The following is a 12,672-nucleotide window of genomic DNA, read 5'->3' as shown; positions in this document are numbered from 1 at the left end:
GTCATGTCAAAACCTCAAGTGTCTACAACTTTAACCTCATAATTACACCTTTAACACAAAGGGCCACGCGGCCTTGGTGGCGCACACTCAACTTTTTTGCATAAAATTCCTGTTTTTGCTTTGGATAGAGCAGGACATTTGTTTAAAACATCTTTGTGCATGATCGTTGTTATACATAGTTATGCTATTGTAGGTTTATGGCTGGCTTTAACTGCTTTTGCAGAAATAATTAACTACGCGGATGTAAAGAAGTAGAACAAAAATGATATTAGAAAACAATAACCTGAAGATACAAGCCCTCACTATGACCTCTAACGTCACTAGGTGCTTCTTTTGGATCAAAGCCGCCCCCTGCTGGTGATTTTGTTAAATTGTTTCCAAAATTGGTTGCACGTCAATCTGTTTTAATTATTAGGAAGCTTATATATAAAGTACACATGGGTTATTCGGGCTATTTTAGCTAACAACTACACTGCAGTTTGTTGCAAAAAATTAAAAATTAAAAAATAAAAATAAAAACACTATATTAACTGATGAAAAGGAAAAGATTTTTATTTATTTATAAATTGAAATAGTTAAATTACAGAAAATAGAGAGCATATGTCTCTTAATATCTGTATAAAAACGTTTTTTCGGGAGTAAGAAATGAATCTGGCCAAAACGTGATGCCTTTACTGCATTGCTAGATTTTTCCTTACAGCGGAAGTTGCGAGTCCTCTCCCAGTCTGAGCTTGCATGACTTCACCCAGCAATGGGAAGAAGTAGGTGGTTGATCATTTGGGAAAGCCCTCTTTTTCTTGGACTGCTGACGCGTACAAGAGTCTACGGGCTGCCCAGAAGCGAAGCAGCATTTTCATCTTCACCACATTCCACCATGTTACTTCATGTTTTAGTCTTAGCAGCCTTAACTTCCCGGGCTGAGTGTTACTTTGTTGAAGAAAAGTTTCCGGAGGAGTCCGGGATGCAGCCTCCCACCGTGGTGATCGCGATCATAGCCAGGAATGCAGCGCATTCCCTGCCGTACTACCTCGGAGCTCTGGAGAGACTCAACTACCCCAAAGACCGCATCTCTGTGTGGTGGGTGTCCTGCATGCTTTGCTCTCGACTCCTTAGTCAGGGATCAGCTTCTTATACTCCTTCAAAAGGTCAAAAGCATTTAGATGAGTTGAGGAAAGGAGCAGTCCTGTTCCCCCTCTGAGCCTTTCTCCCAGCGCAGGGCTGCAGTCAGCTCCTGCTGTTTGGAGACAGTTTTAAATGCTCTGCTCTGATTTGTTTCGGCAGGCTAAAATAATAATTGGGCATGACTCAGTTGCTGTTTTTAAAATCTATAACTACCATCACTAACTAAACTTGGGTGTGTTTTATTTACAGAAAACTGAATTTTGCCTTCTGTAAAAGTAACAAGTAAAGTGCTTGCAGACGTTTTGTCACGTTACACCAACAAATGTTAATGGATTTTATTAGGACTTTATGTACAGACCAACTCAAAGTAGTGCGTGATTCTGAAATGGAAGAAATAGAAAGCATGTTTTTCAAAATTTCTTACAGGAAGAAAAAGAAAAACATTTAGAAAGTGTTGCATGCATCATTTGTACTCAGCCCACTTTACTCTGACACTCTTAAATAAACAACTCCACCAAGCACTCCACAGCTTCTAGGGAACAATGAGAAGAAAGATCACATGCAAAAGTGCAGTGGAAAACTTAATATTACATATAACACATTTTTCTCAATAAAATAAGTGTCAGCGTCATGCCGTGCCAAGGTTTTTCTTCAGTAAGAACACGGAAGCTTATCAGACTTGATGGGATTATGCTAAAGTCCGGACAATCCTGGAAGAACACTTTTTAAGAGGCTGCAAAGGACTTGAAACTTTCACTTTCCAGCAGGACAACAACCCTAAACGCACGGTCACCATAACAATTGGATAGTTTAGGATAGAAGCTATACTTCTATGTCTGAATGGCCTAGTCAAAGTTTAGACAGAAATCCAACCAACCAATCCATTCAGACAGTATACAAATGTAAAACATTATTTCATTTCTTTTATTCAAAGAAGTAACTTCTTTCCAGCTGCTGCTAAAATTATATGAAATATTGATAATTACAGTTATAATATGCATATATCTAACATTTTTATGCTTATCTTGACTTTTATAGACATGAGTTAAAATATACTGTGTTTAGTTTTAGTTTTCATGTTCATATTTTGCATAATATAGATAGCCTTCAAATAAAACACTGACATGCCAAGGATATTAGCCCCGTATTTTGAAATTTCATAAATATTTTGAAGCTAACATTTTTGAAAGCAAGGTAAAAACTGTTCATAAATAAAATAACCAGACAGGAGAATAATTTTTCTGGCAATAAAACAAAGCATTAGAAATTCTAATTTATAGGAAAGTGTCACACAAATGTTATATCGGAGCAGAGACGTTCTCCAAATTAAATCAATTAGGCGAATCATTTATAGTGGTGGGTTTTTGCTCTAAATTAATTTCCCTCATTAAGGGACACTGCTGAAAAAAGATTCTCGATATTAATGGTTTCTTTCACTCCTCCGCCCAGAGGTGGTGGAGTGGAGTAAATTATTTTTATAGCTTATAACAGATGTGACTGCTGATCTGATCTTCATACATTCTTAAAGTCCTGTCCAGATCCTTTCTGATTTCTCCTTGCTCCTCTCAGGGCCGCGACAGATCACAACTCAGACAACACCACAGCCATTCTGAGAGAGTGGCTCACTGTCATGCAGAGATTTTACCATTACGTTGAGTGGAGGCCAATGGACCAGCCGACGTAAGTCCACATTTATCTTTGTGTTAAACTTCCTGCAGGGCTGTGGTCTACGAGAGCCACAGATCACAGTTTAGTGTGAGTATATAAAAGAACAGGAGAGAACATTTATAACCAGATGTTGTTTACATCTCAAAACTGCCTCTTAAGTTTTCACTCTCACCGAGATTGAATTATATGTCGCACTGTAATCTGAAATAAAAAAATATATATTTTCTTTTTGCGTGTTTCTGCTCATCTGCTGTTATGCAGATAACTCTATAATAAGGAGCAGCAACTTTGAATGTAGTAGTTTAGCTTCCAAGAAACCAAATGTTCTTCTGTGTTTTGTTTTGTCTTGGCTCCAGGAAAGTTTCACTCAAGCTTGTTAAAGGTCTTTTCAAAAAATGTACTTTGATCTATCTGCTTTTTCTAATCATTTTCAGCCCAGTTCTTGAAACAAATATCCTCTGAATAATATATTAATATCTGTTCAGAATCACTTTAAAGCAATATCTAGAAAGTCTGGTTATTTGGAGGCAAACTGTAGGGAAATGAGTGATGGCAAGATTTGTATTCAGTTACTCATTCTGACTAAACCCTATACTGAGATGTTCCGGTCATAAAACTGGCCTGGAGGATGGCTTATGGCTTACTCAGGGATAAAACTTTGTCTTGATTTTTTCATTCTCAACACATAACATAAGGCAAAGTCCCTCATGTGGTTTTCACCCTCTTGAAATTCCCTTCACACGCCAGTTCAGATGTTTACATACACTCATCCTGAGTATGGATGTCATGGTCATTTAAAAAAAAAAAACAACTTTAAGATTCATTTGCATTGTTCATTTAACAGGTGGAAATGGCCTTGCTACACACTATTTTTGTTGTTTTTATTGTCTTGGCGTCCATTCTTGGATAATGAAAAACAAAAGTGCATTCATGAAGAAGCAAAGGGATTTTGTGGAACAGCATGTAAATAATGAAACATCTGTTCTAAATGGCACCTGTGTGTTGAGCTCAGTCGCTTAGGATTCACAGTGTTCAACTTGGTGAGGACTGGGTATGTTACTTCTACTGTGGCTCCACAATAACATGTTAATTTTCTAATATTTAAGGAATAATTTGCCATCTGGGAGTGCCCTCATGTGGTGAAATAATTAATAGCCAAATCAATCAGAAATAAGACCATACCATCTCTGTTACTGTGTGTTTCTTGCATCATGAAGTGAGTGAAACATGAGCTGAACTATTTTTGGATAATTGCTGCAATATTTGTATCAGAGTTCTTTGTCAGCCTACATTATTATTGAGGCGCACCAGCACCACCAGTGCCTGAGCTTTCCTAAAATGTTCTTAGGTTCGAAAGCCTCACGTTGACTCCCAAACATACTACTTCTCATTGTGACCAAAAGTCAATTTTGGCTCATGTTATCATCAAACGTTTCTCCAGAAGACACATGGCTTGTGTGGACACCTTTAAGTGAAATTTGTGCTTGGAGGCTTCTTTCATAGTCAGCACCCATGGTTATGGTTATAAACTTTGTTTCACTTTGGATAGTGACACTGGTGTTCCAATTTATAATTACCTTAAGAGTTGGATTGTTCCTGAACATCCTGACCAACTTTCCTTCATCTGAAGGTGACAATTTGGGTCTGATGGTTAAAATGTCAGACACACTTGGAAGTTCCAACCGGATAAGGATCTTCAAAACACTCCAAAGCGGTTTTGGGATAAAGGTTAAAATTAAACTTTGGAATGAGCCTGAATGAAATGTTTTTGAATGCTTATGGAATATGCTTAAGAGCTATCAGGATCATTCAGTTTAACTCAGTTATAGACCGGAAGGGCTCTCAGAGAGCACATCGTCTTCTGAGACCCACATTTCTTTTAAGAAGGAGGAACCAATTCTGCTATAAAATGTAATGGTTTCCAGTTTGTGGATCACTATGCTAACAGTTCCATAAAATTCCAAAACAGAAATATCTCCAGGGATGACATCTGTCTCTTTTCTAGGTCTTATGCGGGGGAGTTTGGTCCAAAGCACTGGCCCAACAGCAGATATGAGTATGTGATGAAACTGAAGCAGGCAGCTCTCAACTTTGCCAGAAAACGCTGGGCTGACTACATATTGGTATTTTATTTAACCATATCTGTTTACAATATTGACTTCTCTCCATTTGCTTTGCTGCATTTATGTTTCTTTGCAGCTGATTCTTAACGCATTTAGAGTTAATTTAATTCACCACTGTTGTCTTTGTTTTCTGTGTTTCCTATTGGTCAGTATGCTGACACAGACAACATCCTCACCAACGCAGAAACCCTCAACCTGATGATTGCAGAGAACAAGTCAGTCATTGCTCCCATGTTAGACTCCCCGGGAGCGTATTCCAACTTTTGGTGCGGTATCACACCGCAGGTACGGAAACGCTAAGAAAAAATTAAGACATTTCTCATAGTGGATGCATAATCTGGAAACAGTCATGTTTGATGCTCATTTTCATTGTAGTTATTTGTTTCTTTTAGGGTTATTATCGACGAACAGCGGAATACTTCCCGACACGTTACCGCCACAGACACGGCTGCTACCCCGTGCCGATGGTCCACAGCACCCTGCTGCTGGATCTGAGGAAGGAAGGCATGAAGAAACTAGCTTTCTACCCTCCTCATGAAGACTACTCATGGCCCTATGACGACATCATCGTTTTTGCATTTTCCTGCCGGGCTGCAGGTTTGTCACCTCAATACCGACAAAATGTTTGTCTTGGCTTCTTATAAAGACATTTATATTCTGGAAGTGGTGAATGCAGAGACTGCTCTAGATGTTTAGAAGTTCAGTTAAAGAATTACAACTTTTTGCCACCAAGTTTCAAAAGACAAATTTAGTTGGAGAAGTTTCCCATGGGGTAAACTTTCCAGAAGATGCTGCTGTTTATGTTTAAATGTTCCAAAGAAAAGGAAGCGGCAAAACCAACATTTCCATGCTTATGTGGGGATCCGATGTTTCCATGACAAAAGATGAAATGATTGGATGAAGACTGGGCTGTTATTCTGGGCTATTTCTGTAAAATGCAGCAACATTCCTGCACCTCCATGCTGTGGTTGAAACAAATTCCCAACAAACACCTCAGGAGGAAATCAGGGCTTAGGGGAAAAGATAATTCTTATCAAACAAGCTCCAGTTGCTAAACACTTTCCCCACATATAATGTAAATACTCTTCCACAGAAGATGAAAGATTATAAGCCGATAAAAAAAACTTAGAGTGTTCATTTTTGCTTGTGTAGAGGTCCAGATGTACGTGTGCAACAAGGAGCGCTATGGCTACCTAAACGTTCCCGGCAAACCTCATTTTACGCTGGAGGACGATCGTCTCAACTTTGTCCATGTCCATCTGGAGTCACTGAGTAAGAAACCGAGCATCAGACTGTTATCTGACAAGTGCTTTACATCACTGAAACCTTTGTCTTATCAGCCACATTTGCATGATTTCTGCTGTTTTCTTGCATTTCCTCTTCAAACTCAAATCTGGTCTCTGTTTGGAAGTTGATGGGCCCGCCATGTATCCTTCTCGATACGTTCACATGTTCCCAAAGCAGAGAGACCTGGTAGGGTTTGATGAGGTGAGACTTTTATGGTTTGAGTTTTTTTTCTGTTCAGAGAAAAACATTTGTAAACCTAATTTATTTGTGGCTTTTACTGCCAAAAGAAAATAATGACACAATGATAAGAGCATGAAGGAAAGTGAATTCTAACCTAATTTAATCCTGCAGTTCCTGAGAAGATGTCTTTAGATTCACAAAGTTTGAAAGCTTTTAGTTATTCCGCAGCGTGTGTGTAAGCTTTGGTCTGTCTGCAGATCTATCTGATTAACCTGCGACGCCGGCCTGACCGCAGAGACAGGATGCTGTACTCCCTAAACGAGCTGGAGGTTGACGTCAAAGTGGTAGATGCTATAGATGGAAAGTAAGCACACACTCAAAGTCTCCAGACAGATATTCATCAATACAGTTGCTTAAGTGTCTTTATCATCAAATAAAAAAATATCCTAAATGCAAAAAGTAAGAATTAGAGAATGTCAGCATTTGAATGATTGGTAGTAAAACCATCCAGTTGCGGATTTTGGTGCTGCATTAATAGAAAATACGACAAACTTTGATAAATATGATCTTTTTTTGTTTGTTTTAAAGCCAATATATATTTGTTTCTCACTGTGTGTTCCTCCAGTGCACTGAACAGCAGCGACATTAAGTTCCTGGGTGTCGACTTGCTGCCGGGTTACTATGACCCGTTCTCTGGACGCACACTGACCAAAGGAGAGGTGGGCTGCTTCCTCAGCCACTATTACATCTGGAAAGAGGTGAGAGAACTAGGCTACACAAAGATCTGGTGTAGTCACTCCCAACCTGGAGGGGCGCTAGAGAGTTTACAGGGGAACCCACGAGTTAGGGCTTATGGGGCCCACGAATATTTGAAATTTGCAGATACTTGAGGCCCCTTCAAAACACCTAAAACTGCCTATTTTAATAGTTCACACAGCAAATATACCTTAATATGCATTAATACACACAGTGAAAACTGTGTGGGCAGTCTTCCTTTGTGCTGGGGGTTCTGTCAATCATCTCCAAGGAAGATGAATGGTGCTGCATGATTGGCTGCTTTGCAAGTGCCAGTCAATAGTATGTCAGCTAACATTGCACTGATGTATTCCAGCTTCCAAAGCTGTATTTCTTTTTTCAATTTTTGGTGTGTGAACTACATTTTTAGCCTTTCATCAATAAAAAAAAAATGGAAAAAGAAAGCAAAAATGCAAAAACAGAGTTTGATTAAATTAATGTTTCACCTAGACGTTTGAGCTTTAAGTAGTGGCTTGTTATTTTGAGATGCAAATCATATTACCTTTCTTTTTGATGTTACAGCAGATCTCTACCTATCTATGATTCAGTATCCGTGGATTTTTCTGTGGAATGACTCCAAATTATTTGTGGAAAATTCAGCTATTTATAGATATTTTCATAATAATATATATAGCATATACAGTATATATATATTTTCTCTAGGTTGTGGACATGCAAATGGACAAAGCCCTGATCTTTGAGGATGACGTTCGCTTCGAGGCAAACTTCAAGCGACGAGTGCTCAGGTTAATGGAGGAGGTGGAGCAGGTGGAGCTGGACTGGGACTTAATGTGAGAAGTTTTTTTTTCTCCCTTGGTTTTGGTAAGGGATGGGAGGAGTTAAGGTAACACAACAAATTCAGCTGTCTGAATGTGCTAAAGAGTGGGAAAAGGGGATAAAAAATACTTCGTAGATAGCTATCTGACTATTCAAAGTAAGCTGAATGTTCTCAGTGTAAATTCCTTATTGTGCGTCTTACTGGTGCTGGATTTCTTTGTCTCATGCAACCCAAAATCAGCTTGCTTCAATTTAAATCATACTGAGTGTGTCGGACCAAACGTCAGACATGGAATCAAAGCACTTTGAAAGCATCTGTTAGCGGGAGGAGGAACCATTACTAACTCTTTTGTGCATATTGTGTTGGTTAGACATGTGTAAAACATATGCAAGGAAAAAAATGAAGAGGAACAGAAGAAACTAAGTCAAATGTGTTTTAGAAAACACATTTTGACATTTTTCTTGGTCTTTCTAAATTCGCTCCCTTTCTTTTTCCACAGATATCTTGGCAGGAAGCAAGTGAATCCTGGAAAGGAGGCGGCGGTGGAGAACGTTCGGAACCTGGTGGTGGCCGACTATTCGTACTGGACTCTGTCCTACGCCATCTCTCAGCAGGGAGCCCAGAAACTGCTCAATGCTGAGCCGCTCTCTAAGATGCTCCCTGTCGATGAATTCCTCCCCATCATGTATGACAAACATCCCAAGTAAGTATTTAGCATTGTTTTAATTCTAGATGTTCTCTTAGGAGAAACTATTTTTAATACAGCAGTTCTACAGAAACGTGAAAAATAAAAAAAATAATAAAAATAAATATCATTTCAACATGTTTGATTGGGATTTTATGTAACAGACCAACACAAAGTAGCACATAATTGGTATGTGAAGGGAAAATTCTGCATGGTTGTTTTACAAATATAAAGTGTGGTGTTGATTTGTGTGATTTGTTTATAACTTCACACCTATCTTCATAACTTTATCAATGACCTATCTGTGGTGTTCCTGGGACTTCCTGATGCTGTTTATTCACTAATGTTCTCCAACCAACCTGAGACCTTTGCAGAGCATCAATATATGAACTAAGTTTAAATTACACACTGAAAACCTATTAACTAATTTTCCAAAGGCAGTTGCACTAGATTTGATTTAGCGGTATAAGAGGGCTGAATTCAAATACATGCCACACTTTTTAAAATTTTATTTGCAGAAAAAATTAGGGGTATGATTTTCCCCTAATTTCATAATAATGCTCTACAATTTGTTGGTTTATCACTTGAAATCCAGATAAAATAACTTGATGTTTGTGCTTGGAATGTGGTAAAATGTAAAGAAAAAAAATTTAACTGTGCACACATTCATTGCCTTCAATACATTCCAGTGTTGTATACTGGAATGTAATGTAAGAGATTTTTAAGACTCTACCCAAGTCTTAAAAATCTAAAAACAGGCCTCATAATTGCTCAACACATTCTTTAATTTACATGCCTGAGTTTCATATTTAGCTTTGTTTGGTGTGGGCCTTCCAGATTAAAGAGCCAGAGTAAAAACTGTGGCTATCCTTCAGTGTGCTCTAGTTTAAAAATAATTGCAGTAATGTTTAACTTTAGACTTAAAGGACATTTTTCTTTTTACGTTGTGCATGTTTGTTGGCTGCACCCCAATCTCGATCTTATTTTTACATTAGCATGTTAGCTTCTCTTATTACAAAACTCAGAGCTCCAGATAAACCCACACGTTCACTGAAAAAAAACACCCTTTATCATCAGACTGCAGAAATAACATGTTTCATGCTGCAGAATGTGTAAACCAGATGGGAGGTGGGAAGCATGCATGCACGCCATACTGTGTGGAAAGCTGGCAACCAGCCAGCCCACTTTCTCTGTTCTCTGTCTCTAACCTCTGAGAGGCTCATTTGATATGCTTGACTGCCCTGCTAAGATTACACAGCGTCTGCATCCCAGGTTTGGTCCTTCTGTCTGACCTTCAGTGTAACTAAACGACATTTAAAATCAGAGTGAATCACAGCATCTCTTTTTTTTTCTCTTTCTCTTTTTTTTTTTGTGATTAATATGAGAGTAAATATTTGTGGTAAAAAACAAACGACTGAAATCACACAAAAAAACTGTTTAAATATCTATACTTCCTTTTCTATTTACAGTGAGGACTACAAGTCCCATTTCCCCAACAGAAACCTGCAAGCCTTCAGCACACGCCCCCTTCTGGTACAGCCATGTCAATACGCCGGCGATCCTGAGTGGGTGAGTGACACAGAGACCTCCACGCTGTGGGATGATGACTCAGTAAGGACTGATTGGAGAGGCTCCCATAAAACACTGAAGGGGGCTGCGCCACCGCCTGAGATGCTGTCTGCCTCCTACAGGGACGAACTTTAGTGCCGGGACGCTGGGAGGTCAGAAAGACGGACGCTGAGGGGACAACATGATGTCAGACTTAATATCAGTCGGTTTGATGAGGCAGACATGCCCATTGTCCTAAGAGCTGGACTTTTTCCATTTTTATTGTTGTAGAGGGTGTGTGGTACTCCATGGATGATCTTTGGGGTTATTTATTGACTCACTCTGTAGCAGCATGCTTTAAATGTTATGCAGAAACTTGCACAACAAATTTCCTCAATCAATTCAGAGTTTTTAAAGTTTTTATTGTTACTTCTTCTTTGATGGGTGTGAAAGAAATTGTGTGTTTCATGTGTGCCTGTGGTGACTGTATATCCAGAAAACGGATCTCACAGCGTTTGTCCCTAAGTCTGTCAAAAGGTTGGAGGATGCCATTTCCTTTTTAGTGTAAACAATTTGTATTGTAATTTTTTAGGTATTTTTTTTTATTCCAGTGGAACTGTTGACAGAGAGAACTGCACCTACTACTAAGCTCTACATGGTAACAGTTTCCACAGTCAAAGCTTCGACATGTGATGGTTCAGAACTCTTATGAGTGATTCAAGATTGGATTCATCAAATATTGTGTTGTTACTCACATTCTGAATGCTACAGAGAATTTTTAGGAAGTGTTTCTTAAAAAGGTAAAGTTTTGTTATTTACAGAGTCAAATTGGTCATTTAAACTTAACAAATCATGGGTTACCATAATTTTTAATATTTACAAAAAAAGAAAAAATATTTTATTCTTAAAAATTATTCAATTTTATTGTGATCTGGACTGATAGTGGTTATTATTTTAAATTAAATAAAACATCAGAATAATTTAAGGCAGCCAAGATTTTCTAAATATTTATTTTTTAAAAATTGATAACAAACATCGATACATGTTTCTTAACACTTCTGCTGGGGTTAGAAGTGTTTATTTTTTATGTTAAATGGACTTGATATGGGTTTAGGAACTACATAAAACATTTACAGTAGCATTTATGAGCCATTTGAATTACATAAATGAGGTTTGACTAAACTTCCACATTTATTTTCTAAACATAAACATGTGTAGGGACCTTTTTTCTGTTTCAATTATTTCTGATAATCAATAATTAGCAGAAATTATTATTAGTTTAATTTATTGAGTCTTTAATGATGTGTCTTACTGATGAATCAAGACTTATTCTTCTGGCTGTTTTTTTTTTTCTCTCCCTTATTCATGTTTTAATGTGGGGTGTATGGAACATTTGTCATTTTAAAGTGACAAACCAGTCAAATAAAAATTATAATAAAAGAAGACTTCAACAATAATGTAGTTGATGAAGTTTTCATTCAGTTTCCCATGCTGTACAGGCCAGGATTTACCACAAGAGGGCATCATTTCTCAAGTATCAGATAGTCGTAGCAGTGGATGGAGTTCATGAGAAAGTACCGGGTTTGTAACTTTGTAACTTGGTTTGTGAATTGTTGCAACTACAGTCTGTCTGTGGCTATTGTTTTAAGGAAAATGCATGAATTTGAAAAGAGTATTCTGTCAATCGGGTCATAAAGTTTAAAATAATCTTTTATAGTGATGAGTTTATGAGGTAAAAATAGTTCTATACAGTATACATAATTATTTCCTCAACATCGCTGCTCCAGTTGATTACCAAACTACTAGAAATGTCTTCAATTTCTAGAACTACTTATGTGTACATGCGCTGTGGTAAAACAAGTGATAATAGGTATGTCTCACTTTAAATAATTTCAAGGGGTCCACTAAAATAAAATTCATATCAGACAACAGCAACAATTCAAGTAATCCACACATACAAAGAAAACAAAACGAATTAGTCTTGGACACACGTACAGAAGTGTATTAAATACCTTGTGGAAAAGCCTTTTTTAATAGTGAAAACTTCAGAATGTCTCCTGTGTGGAGAAACCAGTCACATGCATTGCTCAGCTGGAATTTTGACCCGTTCTTCTTCACAAGCCATTTTCAAATGCCAAAGATTGTGAGAGTCCTTTGTATGCAGATATTTGGTTGTTATTATGGAGGTTTTAGTAGGTGGAAGTCAGGTGACTGACTTGGCCATTTCTAGTAGTTTTAAGTAAAACTTATATTTAAATTACTGATTTCTTTTTAAGTGTCATCATGTTAACATGAAAATCAACTAATCTATTTTACTTAAAAAGAAAAAAACCCTCTATTTTCTTACATTTAAAATCAGTGTGATACTCCTAAAGAGTGAATAGAGTCTTAGTAAACACATAATCTGATCAGATCTCTACACATGTTAAGCTCTCTGGTTCTTGTGACTTGATTTATCTCAAATCAGAATGAAAGAAGCCAAACTG

The 12,672-nt window shown here is 37.7% G+C and overlaps 1 protein-coding gene across 1 annotated transcript; it reads left to right on the top strand.

Moving 5' to 3' along the window:
- The first annotated feature begins 710 nt into the window (after positions 1 to 710).
- cercam (cerebral endothelial cell adhesion molecule) lies at positions 711 to 11,006 on the top strand. The gene is made up of 12 exons (XM_032570735.1): positions 711 to 1,077; positions 2,692 to 2,802; positions 4,796 to 4,913; positions 5,064 to 5,198; positions 5,306 to 5,510; positions 6,066 to 6,185; positions 6,325 to 6,401; positions 6,638 to 6,744; positions 7,006 to 7,138; positions 7,839 to 7,966; positions 8,453 to 8,656; positions 10,108 to 11,006. Exons 1-12 carry the CDS (start codon positions 752 to 754, stop codon positions 10,340 to 10,342), a joined length of 1,899 nt encoding a protein of 632 aa, XP_032426626.1. The 5' UTR covers positions 711 to 751; the 3' UTR covers positions 10,343 to 11,006.
- The last annotated feature ends 1,666 nt before the right edge of the window (positions 11,007 to 12,672 follow it).

This window comes from Xiphophorus hellerii, chromosome 8, assembly GCF_003331165.1.
Source record: "Xiphophorus hellerii strain 12219 chromosome 8, Xiphophorus_hellerii-4.1, whole genome shotgun sequence".
NCBI lineage: Eukaryota > Metazoa > Chordata > Actinopteri > Cyprinodontiformes > Poeciliidae > Xiphophorus > Xiphophorus hellerii.
The sequence above is the reverse complement of the archived record's forward strand: the minus strand, read 5'-3'. Positions and strand labels throughout refer to the sequence as shown.